We start from the raw sequence: 19,171 nt of genomic DNA on the forward strand, positions 1-19,171 counted from the left end.
TTGCAAGTCATGTTCTCTCCTCATGTTCCACGATTCGCCGACGTTGCCTAGTCTCCCTCCGTCACCTGCTTGATGGACTGGCTGGAGTGCTTCTCCGTCTTCTTGGTGGAGACCAGCTTCTCCTCCACCACCTCCTCCACCTCCTTCACCGTTTCTGTCACGGTGATGGACTTGGTGACGTGCTGGGAGCCGTCCTCCCCGGTGGTGATGGTCTCCACCGTCTTGGTGATCACCACCTTCTGGCTGCCGTCGTCCTTCACGGGGCTCTCGTCGACGCCGTTCGCGATCACGTCCACGTCCTTCCCCTCGTCCTTCTTCTCCTCCGGGCTGCTCTTGTCCACGTCGCCGTTCATGGCAACATCCTTCTTTTCTGCCTTCTCGTCTGTGGAGTCGCTCTTTTTCTCGGGTTTGTCTTCGGTGGCCTTGGGAGCCTCGGGCTTGGCGATCTCGGTCATCGGGGATTCGGCTTTGGGGGAGCTAGGTTTTGGGGATCCGGCCTTTGGTGAGCCTTCTTTGGGAGATTCAGATTTAGGAAACTCTGGTTTAGGCGATTCAGACTTGGGGGAGACAGGCTTTGGGGATTCAGACTTGGGGGAGCCAAGCTTTGGGGATTCAGACTTGGGGGAGCCAGGCTTTGGGGATTCAGACTTGGGGGAGACAGGCTTTGGGGATTCAGACTTGGGAGAGCCAAGCTTTGGGGATTCAGACTTGGGGGAGACAGGCTTTGGGGATTCAGACTTGGGGGAGCCAAGCTTTGGGGATTCAGACTTGGGGGAGACAGGCTTTGGGGATTCAGACTTGGGGGAGCCAAGTTTTGGGGATTCAGACTTGGGGGAGCCAAGCTTTGGGGATTCAGACTTGGGGGAGCCAAGCTTTGGGGATTCAGACTTGGGAGAGCCAAGTTTTGGGGATTCAGACTTGGGGGAGCCAGGCTTTGGGGATTCAGACTGGGGGGAATCAGATTTTGATGCCTCTGTTTTGGGGGCCTCTTCCTTTTTGGCTTCAGGCTTTGCAGCTTCTGTCTTTGGAGCTTCTGACTTGGCTACAACTTTTTCTGATTGGTCATCTGCTTTCTCGTCTTTCACCTTCTTTTCGTCTTCCTTTTTGCCCTTGTCAGCATCTTCTTTTTCGTCTTTCTCATCTCCACTTTTGGATGCTTTGTCGCTAGCTGCGTCTTCATCCTGTTCGCCACCCTCCTCTTCGGCACCAGCCTCCTCCTCGTCCCCTGCGCTGCCCTCCTTGTCTCCAGCCTTCTCTTTGACAGGAGAGGCTTTGGACTCTGGAGTTTTGGAGCACAACACTGTCTCCTCGACTTCCTCTTCCTCTCCTCCTTCCTCTCCATCTTCATCTCCTCCCTCTGCATCATCCCCCTTGTCCCCCTCGTCCTCTCCCTCACCTTCTTCCTCCTTCTCTCCCTCCTCACCACCTTCTCCCTCCCCCTCTTCTCCCTCCTCATCACCTTCCTTCTCGTCCTCTTCCTCCTTAGTAGGTGCGCTAGAGCTAACTTTGGCTTCAGAGGCGGCTACCACCTCCTCCTCTCCACCCTCTTCCTCTTCCGCCCCCTCGGTTTCCTCTCCCTCTCCACCTTCCTCCCCCTCTTCCTCCTCTCCCTCCTCTCCTCCCTCTGCCTGTGCGGCGGACAGCTCTTGGGCTATCTCTGCCAGGTCCTCGTCGATGTCGCCCTTGTCGTCCTCCACCCTTGTCTCCTCAATGATCTCCTCCACGAACTTGTGTTGCACCTTAAGCTTGGAGGCGTCTGATTTAGGCTTGGAGATTTTGGTGGAGGTGAATGCCTGGCGATAAGGGAAAGTGCTGAAGTGGGTCTCCTCACCCTCCAGGAGTTTCCTTGTGGGAAGATAAATGTAAACATTACGCATTCAAAACTGACTTTTCAAGAAACTACCACTCCTTTTCAAATGTCAAAGGCGCATTAATGTGTACCTGTATGCAGCAATCTCAATGTCCAAGGCCATCTTGACATTGAGCAGGTCCTGGTACTCGCGCAGGTGACGAGCCATCTCCCACTTGGTGCTCTTGAGCTCATTATCCAGCTGGTGAATTGTCTCCTGAGGAAACACGCAGCAAACGCACGATATGCTTGATTAAGCACAACAGAGCTACATGCAGGACAAAGCTATTTTCTCTCTTTTGTTGTTCAATCGGAGTCGTGGCAACAATTTTGGAAAAAGTGTAATATTTTCTTTCTCGCTAAGCCACTGCAATCTGTGTATATTTTGTAAACTCAATGCACCAAGGTTGTTGCTTTAATATATTCTGACGCAATCCGTTTTTTTTTTTTAAATGTTGAACGCCTCTGTTTCAAGGGCAGCCTCCACGCAATACACCCCCCCCCCCAAAAAAAACCTCAGTGGTGTGATGTAAGGGCAGAGCCAATGAAGGCATCGACCCCTGCCTCTGACTCAGCAAGACAGAGGGAGAGAGAGAGAGAGAGAGAGAGAGAGTTTCTACTGCAGCGTCTCTCTTTAATCATTTCTTAGCACTTGGAAATCTCTCCAGCTTGTAAAGAAAGTCACCTCCGTGTACTTTATGCGCTCAGTGGTGCGTTCATAACGGTCTTGGCGCAACTGACAATGTTGTAACATAAAGCTTTGAATCATGACAAAAACAAATATGGTCCTTTTAAAGGCAAGTTCGTTATTTCTTATCTGAAATAAAACTGCGTCATTAAGACAAAAATAGAATACAATAAACAGATGGATTTAACCAATTTGTTGTTGCAGTAGCCCCCCCCCCCCGTCCCCTCCCTCCCTCCCTCCCTTACTTTTTAAACATAGATTTGTTTATACATTTTTCAGATCATAGACTATTTCTAATATGTAAAAAAGTTTTTCAAACGGTTCCGCGTGTCTTTAGATCTCTTTATGTACGGTCGTGGTTGCCTTTTGGGGTGTTTCCCTACCTGCAGGCTGGCCAGGTCGCTGTTGTGGCGGTCCTCGATGTCGTTCAGCTGCCTCTCCAGTGATTCTCTCGTCCCGCGGACGGACTCCAACTCCACCGTCTTGGACTGCAGCTGGCGGCGGTAGTCGGCTATCTCATCCCGGGCGGACTTTATGGCGTCCTTGTTCTGCTCTGCAGCCTCGGTGAGCTTAGCGTAGCGACACATGAACCAGTTCTCCACCTGCTGCAGGTTCTGGTTGGAGTGGCCCTCCAACTCGCAGCGGATCTCCCGGAGAGCCTCGGTGATGTCCGTCTTCTGCAGGTCTTTCCTCTCCATGGTCACCTGAGACTCCTGGATCTGGGCGATGAGGTCGCTCACCTCTTCCTCGTGGTTGTTGCGGATGAAGGCGATCTCATCCTGCAGCGACTGAACTTTCTTCTCCAACTCAGACTTCACCAACTCCGAGTCGCTCATGTCCTTCTTCAGGACGCGGATTATTGCCTCCGTCTCCTCGCGGATGCGAGCCTCTTCGTCAAAGCGGTCCCTGAGCCGCTGGATGTCCTCCTCGATATGGTCGGTGTCGAGCTGAATTTGCGCCTTTTCATGGTGGATCTGCTCCAGCATGGAGCGCAGCTCCTGCAGCTCCTGGTCATAGACGTCGTCCAGCTGGGAGCGTGACACCTGCTTCTGCCGCAGTGCCTGGATCTCTGCCTCGATCTGCTGGTTCTGCTGCTCCAGGTAGTGCACCTTGTCAATGTAATTAACAAACCGGTCATTGAGCCCTTGAAGTTGCTCTTTCTCATTAGATCGCTTGTAGTCTCCGTTCAGGATGGAGTTTTGACTATAATCAACGCTGTCGGCGGAGCTGAGCACCGTTGAGCTGTATGCTCGGGATACCGGCATATTCGCGCTCCTCTTGTAGGATGAGGTCATGGTGGAGCCGGGGCTTGCCCGGGACCAGGACTGGGAGCGAAAGCCGCTGGATGGGGTGCCGCTGGAGCGGCTGTAGCCGTAGTTGGTCGTTCTGGTATCCATAGCTCTCCTGAAGGGACTCCCTATAGTGTCCACCGGGTAGCTCATCCGGTCAGACTACCGTGGGGGAGATGTGTGCAGGAATGACGCGGCACGGTGCAGGAGGTGGAGGCGTGTATGTGGGTGTATATGTGTAATGTGTGTGTGTGTGTGTGTGTGTGTGCAGGTGAGGGGTGTATGGCTCTCAGCGACTGAAACCTTCTCTGCCTGCTCCTTATATATGAGGCGCTGCCGCTTACGAGGCAAGTCGATGATGGAAGGGAGGGGAGGGCGCATCCCCCTCAGGCAGTCTGCTAATGGTCCAGGGTCCCGTTCACTCTGAACCACGTGGGCTGGAGGAGCTTCGTGGGTGTCCAATTTAAAGTAAACAGACACATAGATAGATAGATAGATAGATAGATAGATAGATAGATAGATAGATAGATAGATAGATAGATAGATAGATAGATAGATAGATAGATAGATAGATAGATAGATAGATAGATAGATAGATAGATAGATAGATAGATAGATAGATAGATAGATAGATAGATAGATAGATAGATCTTTTGAAATAATCATTGAAGTGGGCCTGTCTTTTCAGCACCACGGACAGCGACGGACAGTCAGTTGTTTCCTTGGCTGAAAAACTCTGATAAAAGGACAGCAGACCTTTTTTTCCCCCCCACAGATTATTGAATTGAACAATGAATGCAACACCACTCTATGACAACACTGCTGACACAAAGTCTCAGAAATGTGAAGACTGTCGTGCTTGTCTTTTCATTTCAAAGGGAGGCTACAGATACACAGCTTGTTAATAGTGTGCTTGTTGTCTCTAAATAACCAAGCCTGTATTTGGTAGTTGGCTATATTGATGAACACACAGCACAAGTAGTATTTCCTACTTTTCCTTTGATCAAACTAACATAAAAGGACCAGGAAGTACAGCAAGTTAGTCATATTTGTGTTTAATTAAAATTGACAGTAATTCGAAATGAGTGTTATTGCATTTATATTTTGTCCATAGTCGTTCTGCTTGGATCACTCAAGTGTTTAGTTCCAGTTATAAAATGAAATGATGTACATTTAAAAAAAATATTACTAGTGACATACAGATCATTTACAACTTTAAATCTAAATGTATTCCTGTTTATTGATCCACTAATTGATTGATTGGGACGAGCTCGGTCTGTCTTCATGATCAGACTAATAATGAAAGATTAGGCTGGTGTTTAGATGCTTTGTGAAACACAAAATGTATGGTGAGTGTTATATGTTTTTGTTTTATTTAGTTGGATGCGTAGAAATTAAATGGTAATTCATCCATTATAGATAATAACAGTAAAACTGAAAAGCCTGCAAAATGCCACTATATAATCTTTTCAAACATCTGGACTTTAAAGCACTAAAGCACAACTATAAATATAATACAGTCTAAAAAAAAAAACACAGCAGATGTAAGGACACGTTGAGATCTAGATGTAGACGTTTTCAACTGCCAAGTTACACATCCAAAAACATGCACCTCAGGTCAGGTTACCTGGCGCCGCACTAGTGGCAGCCTGTTGCAGCAGCTTCCCCCTGAGAGCCCCCCTGCTGTAGTGAAGAAATTTACCCTCGGGGATTAATAAAGTGAAATAAATAAATAAATATATATATATATCTCCCTGCTGGCTTCACTGTATGGTGTTATCACTTGTATCCCACACACATGCACATGCATACACTTCCCCTCTGTGAGAGTGTCTCTACAACTATTTGTAGGATCTTCACTCTAGCAAAGCTTCATGGGAATTGTGAGTTATCCGTGCATTTGATGAGACCGTTCCCCCGCCGACCAGTGCAGCCTCAGAGTGTGGGCCGCCTGCCTGGTGGCCCCGCCTCACCAACAGGCTATTGATTCCTCTATCAACCTTGATGCATCATGCAAATATCAGGTCACTTCATTCTATGTCAAACGATTACCAATTGTCAGAGGTAATGCACCAAAAACAGCTGCATCAGTTTTTTTTTTTTTTTTTTTTAAAGTGAGGTGCTCACCTGACAAACCCCAGAGAGATACCGCACATCTCACATCGTTTGTGTGGGCTTGTACCCGCTTAGCGAAAGCCTGTGTCTGTGTGAGTCAGTCTGTGTAGTCCTATTAAGGTAGCACAGGGAGACAGTACAGTACAGGTAGAGGTAGTGGGACAGGGAGTGAGTGGGATCAGTCGACCCTCTGCAGGTGCAGCCACAGTGAAAATCTTGCAAAAAAAAACGTGTGCTGCATTGCTTGTGGTTATTCAACTGGCTATTGATGCACCCTGAACCAAATTCCTCCCAAAGAATAATAGTCACTTATCAACACTTTCCTGTCCTCCCTCATTGGCTTTCCATTGCGAGCTTCAGTCAAGCCGAACTAATGCATCAAGCATGGCCAATTTTAGATTGCTCCAGAGACAGGAAGGCAGACAGAGAGAGAAACAGAGAGAGCGAGACAGAGAGGGAGGGAGAGACGGTCACAATGACTTTCTCATCCTGTGCGTCCTGTCTGTCTATTTTAAGCACTAACATGTATTGTAAATGATTAAACTCCAGGAGCCACGCCCATACTCCCCTCGCTTGCTGAGTCCTTGACCACTGTCGTTATGACCTTTCTCTGTTCAGGCCCTGCAGGCTGTCCCACGTGTATATCTTACTGCCGGGTTCACTGACATCCTTGAGGTAATTTTGGCTGCTCTACGAGGGCGGTGGTGGTGGTGTGATGCACACGCTGGCGTGAGGGTGTGTGGGTTGGGCGAAAACAGGGGAGTCATTCAACATCAGTTCTGGGATCCAGCGCACTGCAGAAGGGTTGGAGTGTTTTCAAATGGCACTGCAGCAGAAAGAGGCTTTAACAAGCAGACGAGCCCATCCCAGTTAGTCCCAATCGGTCCCCGGCTGCAACCTGCAGAGACCCAACCACAGAGCTGGAGTGGATAAACAGTGCACTCCCCTTGAATGGGGTCAAAGCACAGCTACCTTCATTGCAAAGGCATGTTGTTATACAGTCTGCTGCAAGGTCAGTATGACCTTTTATTCAGCTGTTGAGTGGAATAAATATATAAATGTAGTACAGAGGGTATTTTTCAAAAGTATCCTTCGATAATTTAATTAGTGAAAAGAAAGTCACGAGGGTCAAGACCAGTGAAAAAGTTTAAATGTTTCTGGTTGTTTTTAGTCTTTGTAGAGGTTGCAGGTGGCTAAACCTCCCAAATCCTCAAAAAAAACAACAACCTGAACTTAAATAGCAAAACTTAATAAGTTTTGTGAACTGGCAGCCAGGGTGATCATAAGTAATAACTATAGAATAATGGTAAGTTTTAAACATAATGTAATTGTAGAACATTTAAAAATTCCTCCAAAAGACTTACTGACTCAATAATACAAGTTACACAGTCACAGTAAAAAACTAATCAAGGCCACCTTAGGCTCTTCTCTACACAGAGTAGAACCATTCATCAGCAAGAGGAACATTTTATTATTTCCTCCTTCACAAAACATACATTTCCACTTTAAAGTTTATTATGAGAGTTATTGGGTTAGTTTCTGGACTCCAGGAGTCTCTCTTAAGACTCGTAAGCTTGACTTTATTAATCTATGTGATGCAGTATTGGAATGTAAATTTTCTCAACCACTGTAATTTAGTTCAGTCTAGAGGTATTGGTTCTCTGTAAAGTACTCACAACATCTCAGAAGGAAATATTTACTATGTATACTATACATGGGGAGGTGCAGTGGTTAGCATTGTCACCTCACACCAAAAAGGTTCCAGGTTCGAACCTGGTCCTGGGCCTTTCTGTACAGAGTTTGCATGTTCTCCCCGTGCCTGCGTGGGTTCTCTCCGGGTACTCCGGCTTCCTCCCACCATCCAAAAACATGCACCTCAGGTTAATCGGTGGTTCTAGAAATTGCCCATAGGTGTGAATGAGAGCGTGGATGGTCTTTGTTTCCGTCTGTCTCTACGTGTTGGCCCTGTGATAGGCTGGCGACCTGTCCAGGGTGTACCCTGCCTTCGCCCAATGTGAGCTGGGATAGGCTCCAGCCCCCCCATGACCCTGTTCAGGATAAAGTGGGTATAGATAATGGATGGATATACTACACATCTTAACAACTACAGTTATGATTTTTTTTTGTGTGTGTGTGTGCAGAAAGATTGGAACATAAAGAACATTTCATCTTTTTTTTTTTTAAATTTTTTTATATAAAATATGAAGCATTGTCAAACAATTTTTATTTACATTAAAGATTTTAATGCAGGACTTGTAATGGAGTATTGAGTTACCACAGCTGAAGTAAAGGATCTGAATACCTCTTTCACAACAGCTGTGTATGCCACGCAATCAACATGGCGGCCAGTTGCACTTGCGTGCCTAAAATATTCATGAGGAGAGTCGTGAGCCAGTGGGGAGGAAAAGTGACTCTGAGATTAAGAAGGAAACAAACGCAGGGTATCGTGAATTAAGATTTAAGTTGATGGTTCATTGCTGCAGCGGGACCTCACAAGTGTACGACTTGTGTGTGTGTGTGTGTGTGTGTGTGTGTGTGTGTGTGTGTGTGTGTGTGTGTGTGTGTGTGTGTGTGTGTGTGTGTGTGTGTGAGGCCAGAGCATTAAATGGGTGACGTCACTGTTATGAAGGCATCACCTCCAACATGGCTCTCTGACAATATACACAGAAGCACTTTCAGCTGAAATGAAGACTGCGTTGTTTTTAGTGTATAAATGAATGTCAAACGTTTGTATTTGAAGTGAGTCAGGTGGCGGATGAAGTTGTGGCTTCTGTGTAGGCCGGACGTGCTCCAAACCAAAGTATGAAACCCACATCACGTCCTGTTCTTGCCATCTGCTCCCCTCTTCTCTGCTCCGCTGTCTCCCTCCCGCCTCCTCTCCGTCTCTCCCTCCATCACTGTGTCTGGCTCGCACCCTCCCCCGTCCCCGTAACGGTCGCTTTCTTTTGTTCGCCGTGATAACATTGTTGCTTTTCCACCCTCCACAACGTTATCATCCATCTGCTATATCCGGCATCAGTTACCAGCGAGCAGTTTTTTACTCAGGTGTCCTTCGCAGCGTAGAGACCGTAAACACGTCAAGGTCATAACTGTGTTTTGATGCATTGTTGCACCCGAGGCAGATGTGTGCTTTATGTTCTGTAATGATGCATTAAAGAATGACCGTGTCGTTTCAAAAATTCATCGCATTTTCTTCCGGTTTTACTCCATCGCATATTTTCTTCATGTGCGTCAGTGAGCATGTGTGCACTTCACAGACACATGGAGTGTCACTAGTGGATTTACATGAATGCATGTTCAGCTCCTTTTGGAGGCTCGTTGTATATTGATTAACATTTTCTCCCTGAGGTTTTCACAGCTTTGCTGATGCGCATATTGTCCAGGAAAATCTATATGTGGGTTGTCTTTTGGGTTGATAGAAAATAATTTTGTAAAACAGCACACCGAACCTGCAGGGATTTAAGCACAGTGATTGTTTATGTGTATATATTGCTTTTAAATATGGACATTTAGGTATCCAGGCATGTTCTGCTGGTGAGATCAATTTAATTCACCCGTTTAAGTCATCAAAGCTCACTGACCTGTTGGGGGTGAGTCGTTACAAACGAGTGCTGTGCAAAACGTATTAATATGTCCAACTGAATTGGGGGAAATGTTTGGACACAAACAATTTATGGTTTCCTTGTTGACATTTTCCTCCAAAATTTGGGCACTCAAGTTTTTAGCAACCATTACTCAAACTGGAGTAAATGGTGTATTTCCTTCATTCGCTTTCTGTATGGCAGCAAGATAGTGTTATTACAGGACAGCGGGACTGACTGCTAAAGTATACTGGTGCCCCTGTTCATTGTAATAAAGGAGCATGTCTCTCAAACCAAAATGGCGACAAGGACGGCAAGATAGCTACAAATAAAAATCATGTGTATAAATGGTATTTTATTTAAAAGTTACAACGCCTACGTCGTCCATGTAAAACTAATTAATACAATTTAAAAAAAACTAAGTGCTGTGGCTCACGGATATGCTGTAACTATCTACATTTACTCAATTACTGCATTTCCATATTATGCTACTTTATACTTCTAATCTTCGGGCAACCATGTGGTTATTTTGGAACCCCAACTATGTGTTTTTGCTAAAAGTTAAATTTTCCTGTAAATCACACGGCTCTAAGCATGCAGTAGGTTTCATTTTCTGTCCACTACAGAAAAACGGGTAAATGTCACACAGACAGGCAAAGCGTGGCTATCTCACGTTTGCTGTAGTGGACCGGCGTGACTATTTGCTGTGATACCAGGTTGCAATCTCATAGGCTTACAAAGTAGCTCAAAGTAGCTCCACCTAAAGTAACGCTTACTTGATAATGTATTTTTCATAATATTCCACTATTGCTTTTAATTATGCTTTTTTTTTTACCAAAGTAAAATTTGGAATGAAATATTTGTACTTGTAACAGAGTGAATCTAAAGTATAGAATCTGATCCGTGGTCACAAACAACCTGTTTTAGAAGTATGACGAAGCATTGAGTGTAACATGCACTTTTAACACACTTGTCTTATATGTGTCTTTGGCAGAAAGTACAGCAATTCATTGTGGAACTTCAGACTTGAGACTGCAGCATTCTGGAAAGGTCAAAGCTCCACTGGCTCCCAAGATGCATGGGGGAGAGTTGGAAGGGTAAGAGGATCAGATGTTGAGGTAAGCAGGGTGGGACAGGTTGTAGATAGCTGTATGGGGTTGGTGGGAGGTATGGAGGCAGTGATGTCAGTGGCGGAGCAAGACAAGAAAAAAGGGTGGAGGTGTGTGTGGGGGTTGCATAGAAGAATAGAAAGGGAGGGGTTACACTAGGATCTGCAGTTTATCTGCAATGCATCAGTAGCTCCCTCTCTCTGTCTCTCTCTCTCTCTCTCGCTCTCTCTCCCTCTCAGTGTATAGATGCAGCGTCTTTTCTTATAGGTGATCCTCTGTGGACGGCTAAGTAGCTACAGAAATAAAACTGATCCACATTCTCCTCACACGGGGGAAATGGCTGGCGAAAACCCAAGAAATACGTATGTCACCACGCGCGCACACACACACACACACACACACACACACACACACACACACACACACACACACACACACACACACACACACACACACACACACACATTCATTACAGCACAAACGCAAGAAGAAGCTCACAGATTGGACTTGTGGGCATCTCAGGCATCAGCAGTGGAAATGCTAATAAGTTGCCCTTAAGAGTTATAGCCGTTAATCAATAAAGCTCATGTGCGCCAATCAATAATGGTAATAACTGGGAAAACAAGACCTAGATTGAAGAAGCAGCAACGCGCAAATTGCTTTAATGTTTCAGAAGGAACCTAAGCAGTTATATTTTTCAGTATTTTAGCAGAAGAGACATCAAACTTTTAATAAAAATGTTTCAATCTCTCGCTGTCTAATGAAGTTACGCAGCAAAATATATGACACACAAAGTGGGGAGAGGACTATAAATCTGTCAGCTTGCTGAGTTAATGCAAAACCAACGTGATGCACACACACACACACACACACACACACACACACACACACACACACACACACACACACACACACACACACACACACACACACACACACACACACACACACACACACACACACACACACACACACACACACGTTATAGTCCACTAAATTTGTTTCCTCATGTCCCTGGGATGAAAGCAAAAACTCATTTAGTGTTGCTTAGGCAGTGATTTATATTGTTGTTGTTTGCACTTTATGCAACATTTGGTGCTGCAGATAAATGATTTACAGTCTACCCTGATAATTAGACTGCTTATTCACGCTGCGTATTGTGATGATATTCCCTCTGACCTCCAGTCAGACCACCATCAGTTACCCTGATTGCTTTGTATATGCCTGATATACAGTAAAATAAAAATCTTTATGATCAAACAACAGGATGATCAGCATGACATTGAACTTTCTTCCTATTCTTAGTCGCAATTCTATTCATTTTGTTCACTAGATCATAGAATTTAAGTGTCACAGACATTCCAATTAGTTGGGAAAGCCATAATAAACAATATGTGGCTGTTATTTGGTCCATTGTGTCATCCTAACATTAAAGAACTCTGTCTTGGTTACAGCCAGAGACATAAAGAACTATTTTTAGCGATTAGAAAAACAAGGAGTCCTGCAACAGATGTGACCCCCACAGAGCTGTGATGTCAACATAAGGGAGTCAGTTATCATTACACAGCCGAGTGAGACAGCCTGAATCTGCAGTTGAAATGTAGCGACTGCTTTAAGATGTTTGGAACGATCTACTCGTGGATCTTGAAAAACTTTGTGCATGAGTTGTTCTTAGGAGAGCTATAGCTGTTTTAAAGGCAGGTAGTTAAACCAAATCCTGATTTGATTGAGATTTGATTCTGTTTACTGTACGACTGTGAAATCAACTGATTCATGGCTTTTTTTTTTTTTTTTAAAGCATCCTTATTCCACATTTAGTGCCTAAAATTCGGCACAGTCTGTGATTGTATGTTGTCTCAAAACCAAAAAACAACAAGCAAGCATGTGTCGCAGAAAAAATGGTTTGAATTTGGCCATCACGTAAGTCCTCATATGCCAAAAAAAAAAAAAATCTCAAAAACTTTAAATAAACTGTCAATTTTGATGGATTATCTGTCTCAAGAAAGTTTGGAATCAGTTAAAATACACACGGTATGCTTTGAAAATTGGTTGACATTAAAGTCAATGTAAATAACTTTTACTTTTGAATGCCCTTCAAGGTTATCACCTGATGAAATTATCACATTCACCCATTTCATTTAGTTTTTCAGCGGATCTGTGGGGTTGCTGGAAGGAGATGGAATAGCAGAACAGTAAAAGTACAAACAATCTGATTTTATTCATGAACATATTGAAAATAATGTGCTCCTGTTTACGTTAGTATGGTGCATTCGTAGTGCTCTGACAACATAGAAACAATGCTTTCAGTACATATGGAGTATTTACTGTATATGCGTGAGGCACATCCTCCCGCCCTCAGCAGTGTCCTCCCATCCCCAGCTACGTGAGCCCCTGTTGTCCCTGAACCACGTGTGTCAGCATGTATTGTGTGCAGGTTGTCGATACGTCCCTGCACCAAAGTCATCGAGACAAATGCGTTTACACATGTTGTCATTTGCAAATCGGTGCAGAGCATCCCCCACAGACCTGACATATGTGGGAGGATGCAGTTTCTCAGGGTCGAGACAGACACGCGGTACTGAGAAGACCGCCGCGCTTCTGTCTTTTTCCGTCTCTCGTCCTCACACATGCTGACAAGGTCCTGCCTCGCGATGAGTCTTAAAGTCTTCAGAGCTGAAGTCAGCAGCTTTGCTCATGTGGAAGTGAACGATCAGCTGAAGCGAGGCAGAATAAACTGAATTACCCCAGTGAGGCTGACCACTCTGAGACCCCTGTGTAATTATTTCATCAGTGTCGAACGTTTCCTCTGTTTTATCTGTCTCGTTTTCCTTCACCGAATCAGGCTGAGTTCATCATGTAAGAGAATTATTACTTAAAAACTCCTCGACCTGACACTTTCGAACGCTTGTATACAAATAAACATGCGTGAGAGAGAACAAGTTGGTAACCAGATGGGTTAGCCCCGGGGTGCCAAGTACCTGAGTCATGCCCGTGATCAGTAGGATCATCAGTAGGATTTGAGGAACTCAGTAAAGTAAACACATCATTTCATAAAGAAATACTGTACATTTTTTATCACTGGTTAGCAGCATTACCACCTGACTTCTGTCTATCAATCTTGAAATATCCTAGTTCATTTCCAGTTCTCTGGCATCATTTTTTTTAATCTGCAGAGTCACTCATCGCCCTCCGTCTCTGCAACCCTCCTCCCTCCTCTGCCGTCTCCACCTACACAGAAGCAGATTCACTGTCTCTCTTTTTATGTCTCTTCACACAGCCATCATTTTTTTTCTTCAAGACATTTTAATGCGAATGCCCTCTGTGGATCGTCTATTTGCGACCTGTGCTTCAGGATATTAACTCAATGCGTCTTTTCCGTTGCACCAGGCAAAGGAAGGAAACCAGACAGATGTGGACACATTTTAATGACATTTGAATGTGACATAGACTTAGTTAGGCACTATTTATTCAAGGAAATCTCATTAAGATCAACGCCTCTATTCCAAGAGAGACCTGAGAACAAATTAGTGTCTGTTTAACTTCAAACTGTGTTGCAGCTCAGTCCAATAGCACTGGAAACCACTCCCCCCCAGAGCTGATATGAAGACCTTTAAAAGCCGGTCTCTCCTGTGATCTGGCTATTAGCTCTGAACTCAGCTAAAGACAGTCGAGACTAAAGGCCACACAACCTTTCCATTGAAGTAAGAGTAATAAATTGAGTGGCGCTGCAGTCGACAGCATCCAGACAGCAGCACAAGGATACAAGATAGTTTCATAATCCAGTTGAGGCAGTATACTGGATTGTAAAGTGTCTTTTCAGATTTTTCTGGTAAACTCAAAGGTGTAGAGAGTTTGGAGACTCGGGCGGAGTCTCTCTGATCCTTTGCTCTGGTCTCCGAGGTAGTTAAGAAGCTCTGAATGAGACTGTGATTGCCTTAAGTTGCTGGCGGCTCTAGATGTTCCTGGAATGTACTGGTCTTTTTAATGTTACACGGTGTAGCAGACGACCGTGGTGGCTAACATTTTTAAAGCTGGACGTACAGATTTCCCCCCGGTCGTAGAACACTCAGTCAGATCGTCTTTGCTGGTGTGTTGTGCACCCAAGCACTGAAAACAGGTCTCACTAACAATTGCCAATCAAACCAGACCCTTCATTAATGAATGAGATGCATGAAATAGATCATAATATAGCCAACACTTGTCACATGCTGAGCCATGTCATTGTAAGCACTTAGTTTATCACATTGGTAAACTTCCTTCACTAATGAGTTGTATTGTTTTGGACAAAATCTGTCAGCACAAAGTTAAATGAAACCCTGAAATGTTGGAGGTGTGATGTCACTGCGAAGGAGAAAGATACTGTTAATACTATTCAGGTCCTCTCTGTTTCACTTGAATGACTCACCTACATCCAAGTGATGAGTCAGTAGCTGTTGTACAACACCTGTGTGTGTGTGTGTGTGTGTGTGTGTGTGTGTGTGTGTGTGTGTGTGTGTGTGTGTGTGTGTGTGTGTGTGTGTGTGCGCGTGTGTGTGTGTGTGTGTGTCTCCTCGTCTTGTTTCTCTTCACTTCCTCGTGTCCTCCCGCTGTTTCGATTGACTTCCCCTGACGTGATTGTCTCCACCTTGTTCAATTATCTCTTGTGTATAAAGTTGGTCTTCCAGTTCAGTCTGTTGTCGATGGACACACCCAGGTGCTTGTAATCCTCCACCATGTCCACCTCCTCTCCCAGAACTCTCAGCGGTTGTGGAGCCGTCGTCTTCCTGCTGAAGTCGACCACCATCTCTCTGGTCTTGGCCACGTTCAGGAGCAGGTGATTTCTACCAGCCCACTCCACAAAGCCTAATAACAGCTATTGGATGAATTGACATAAGATTTGATTGATACATTCATGAACTCCACGGTACGAGAGCACTTCACAGCTTTAAAATTGCACTTTGGATAACATTGTCTGACTCATGATGAAAATGTTTTCACGTCAAAACGTGGCCTACATCACCCACCGTGGGAGTTGCAGTCGAGTCGCTGTAGCTAGTCAGTCAAATTCTAGAGATATTTATTTTTGTCAGCCTTCACAACACAATTGTGTTCTTCATTTTGAAGTCTTTTGTGGCTGCAACATGAATTAGTAGAATAATGCTGTTTTTATTTTGTGATTGCGGCGGCTCCATGTAAAGAATACAGACAAACAGAGGTCAGTTTCTCCGTAAGCCGCTGGTTCTCAACCTTTTTGAGTTGCGGCCATCTGTATCTTGCATTTCTCAGTTGATGGTGCTGCTGATGGATTTTCATGTGACCCACCTTGAGACTCCTCCTGCTGACCAGGGTCTTGAGACGTAATCATTTTTTCCCCTTCCATTAATGTTTAATACACAGTTCAGCCTTAAGCTAGAAATTCGGCAACCCCAGAAAGGATCTTGGTTGAGAACCAGTTCTCTAAACAAGAGATGTAGGAAGAATGTCTGTATTGTTTACACAGTGCTGCAGAACGTTACCAGCTCCAGTGGAACAGCTGTATATTGTCTCATTATATCAGACTGTGTGTGCAAGAGCATCTTTAAAATGGCTAATGACTACATCAAGAGGGAATAAACTGTCTGTGCTGCTTTATGTACCACTTAGTGTGTTGTCTGTGGCGTGTCTGTTTACAGAAGTGTGTAAGGTAAAATCTTCCACAGTATATGAGTGTGTGTGTGTGTGTGTGTGGGGGGGGGGGGGCTATAGGGCTGCCTCCAGTTATTTTAAGCCCTTCCAGTATTTCTCTTGGACTTGTCAACAAATTGCCACTGAGGCAGACTGGGATGCAGAGAGGAAAGTGGAGTCATGCTGCAGAGGTTGAGCTGCAGAATCACGATACAGCTGAAACGGGTGAGAGAGAGTGTGAACAGAGGGACTGAGGCTTAGAAAGGTGGGCTTGTGTGTGTGTGTGTGTGTGTGTGTGTGTGTGTGTGTGTGTGTGTGTGTGTGTGTGTGTGTGTGCGCATGTGCGTGCGTACGTGCGTGCGTGCGTGCTAACTATCCATTCGAAACTCATTACGTAACCGTATCTGTTGCTGCAGCACAGAAGATGACTGTTGCAGTGAAGGGGATGGTCTCTGTCTATGCAGTCGAACCGTTGCACTCAGCACGGCATCTTCTTTTAAACATTTGTCCCGACCTCGTAAACAACTCGTGAGGCCGTTTTCTGATCTGCCCCCTCTTAGTTAGTGGCTGGTTAAATTTAGGTGTCGGTAAATCTCTGATGAGGGTTAGGGAAAAATCAAGGTCATCAAATCAAATCAGCATTTGGCTGTAGGAGACATGGTGTAACCTTTACGTCCGGTCATCCAATGAGGGAATAGGGTTCCACAAACCAAACGTGGGAGACAATGTTCATTATCCTGGTAATTTGCAGGAAATGTCCGGGTTTGCAGATTAAAATTGTTCTCAATGAGATTCAAAACTAAAAGATGTTTTGACACGGTCAGGTAAATTTTTGTCCGCCCCGGAGTCCTGTTGCCAGGATACTGTTGGTAATATCTTACATGTCCTTGACTTGGTGGAGTTGAGGTGCAACGTGTGTTAACTGAGAAAACGTGGCTAGTGTTCCTTCAGCTATTTAATCACACCTGCTCGGACGCCAGTGTGTGTGTGTTGGTCCTTGAATACACCATGACGCTGCCATTCTGTTTCTTTGCTTTCGTTTGTTGTTTTTGACCTTACAACGTGCGCCTCACATTTGCTACTAATATTCACGCACCCACATGCACCACTTACTGCCACACCTTATCTGTAAATCTAATTTGCAACGTTATTTGATCAATTTAATTTTATTATTGCACAACCTGGCATGCATTTCTGCCTTTTGTTGCAGCCTGGGAGGTGGTCGTAACTAATTTTACCTGTTTTTTTTTTTTTTTGGCAGCATTTAAATGGCTACATTTTGGCATGTTATTTAAATATGCAATAATATATTTTGTGGCACCTATTTGTCATATAATCAACATGTAAAGCATTAAAGTTGTTGCTTGTTTACACATTAAGCCATCTTAGTGAGTCAGGTTTGGTTCCATTTAAAGTTTTGACATCTTTTTTCTTTTTTCCCCACCGACTCCTGGGAAAGATATCCGGGCCTTTATCTGCTCGGTGCTCCACTATGTTGAGTGTACCAAAACAGCGTCTCGGTTTCAATCGTATTTTTGGGCCTTTTGGATTAAAGTAAATATGATTCAGAGAATGGCTGGGGGTGAATTAGGCTACTGGTACATGTATTTACCGACATTAATCGGTTCAGGAACCTGGCACCAGTGTGCGGGGCCTGTAGCCAATCTTTCTAAGCACCATTTATTATTCTGAGACAGTATGTAATCCTGCGCGTCACTGTGACTGCCAGCAGAAAGTGTGAGTGTGTACACTTGTGTGTCAACTCTACAATTACACTTGAGTTTGTGGATAAAATACGTCATACACAGCAGCTTTCGCCGTATGCTTCGAGTCAGTGGATGGACACCGTGGATTGGAAGCTGCCACCAGTGGAGATAGCGTCATACTTTTCTCCACCTTTTATTTTAGAGAGTGAGATTATGATGCTTAATGGTCGGGGGAGAACTTGCAGACATATGCTGCATTCAAATGGAACTCGTGAGCTTTTGATTTCTTGCTGGGAAGTTGTGTCCACAGTATGCTTGTTGTTGAAGTTGTTAAATCGTAAAAACATAGTTGTTGGGCAATGGCAATGCAGACGGCGTCTAGAAGCCACAGTGAGGAAAAATGAGGCCTTTAGGGAATTTCAACATTTTCTTCAGACATAGGCTACTGTCTAAGTTATGAAGACAAACTCTACATGACTACAATTACAACATTGTGGTGGTGGGGCGTGGTTTGGCTCAGCTGCAGGAGGGACTGACTGGGGGAGTGGTTCAGGGAACGGTGCCTGGAAGAGGCTTAATTGGCACAGCTGCAGGCAATCACTGATTGGGTCTCTCTCCACATAAAAGGACTAGCAGGTCACCAGACGGGTCCGCACTCCTGAGGACACGGAGCAGCAGGCCGGCTGCGGACAGGACGTGTGGCGTACGCTCTAATGCTCGGCAGGAGAGCACAAGTAAAGGAGAACATTATTTATGTGGAATAAACACGGTTACAAATTGTACTGGGCTTGGTGCCGGAAGAACCCACACTGACGGCAACGTGTCTGTCACAAACATATTAGCGTAACATCCAACTAAAAATGAGCTTTCAGGGCCTCAACAGCAAACACGTCACAACTTGAGAATGTGAGGCTTATAAAATATTTTGAGTTCTGACGTCTTTGAGTACCACGAGGTGGTCGTTCATGTGGACTCTTCTCATGTCCACGGTAAATATAACCCCATTCGAACGCAGCAACACAAACAAGTATATGTGTTTGCATGCATCTGTGTAAGAATGACAGTTTGTTCCCTCCTCAAATGGCTGTTTGGGGGCTAAAAGTTTTTAGTTTAATAGTCAAGGTTGCTGATAGGGAAAGCTTCCTGTCAATGGGTTCAAAGGTGTGTGACAGTTTTTCTCATGGCTACGGA

General features: G+C 44.8%; 1 protein-coding gene across 1 annotated transcript; it reads right to left on the reverse strand.

Moving 5' to 3' along the window:
* Nucleotides 1-19: 19 nt before the first annotated feature.
* On the reverse strand, nucleotides 20-4,128 carry nefma (neurofilament medium chain a). Its single transcript, XM_069704159.1, has 3 exons — nucleotides 2,921-4,128; nucleotides 1,942-2,066; nucleotides 20-1,845 (listed from the first exon to the last, which is right to left on the reverse strand). The coding sequence occupies exons 1-3, from the start codon at nucleotides 3,977-3,979 to the stop codon at nucleotides 48-50; spliced, it is 2,982 nt and encodes a 993-aa protein (XP_069560260.1). The 5' UTR covers nucleotides 3,980-4,128; the 3' UTR covers nucleotides 20-47.
* Nucleotides 4,129-19,171: the final 15,043 nt, after the last annotated feature.

The sequence above is a fragment of the Brachyistius frenatus genome, unplaced genomic scaffold (genome assembly GCF_029030835.1).
Source record: "Brachyistius frenatus isolate BFR_SWC_R1_liver_20210118 unplaced genomic scaffold, ASM2903083v1 Contig_3, whole genome shotgun sequence".
Taxonomy (NCBI): domain Eukaryota; kingdom Metazoa; phylum Chordata; class Actinopteri; family Embiotocidae; genus Brachyistius; species Brachyistius frenatus.

Excerpts from the sequence above, each read along its gene's own strand:
- nefma (XM_069704159.1), bottom strand. The coding sequence starts at position 3,979 with ATGAGCTACCCGGTGGACACTATAGGGAGTCCCTTCAGGAGAGCTATG. Across the intron at positions 2,067-2,920 it reads GCGACCTGGCCAGCCTGCAG|GAGACAATTCACCAGCTGGA; the intron begins GTAGGGAAACAC and ends GTGTTTCCTCAG. Across the intron at positions 1,846-1,941 it reads ATTGAGATTGCTGCATACAG|GAAACTCCTGGAGGGTGAGG; the intron begins GTACACATTAAT and ends TCTTCCCACAAG.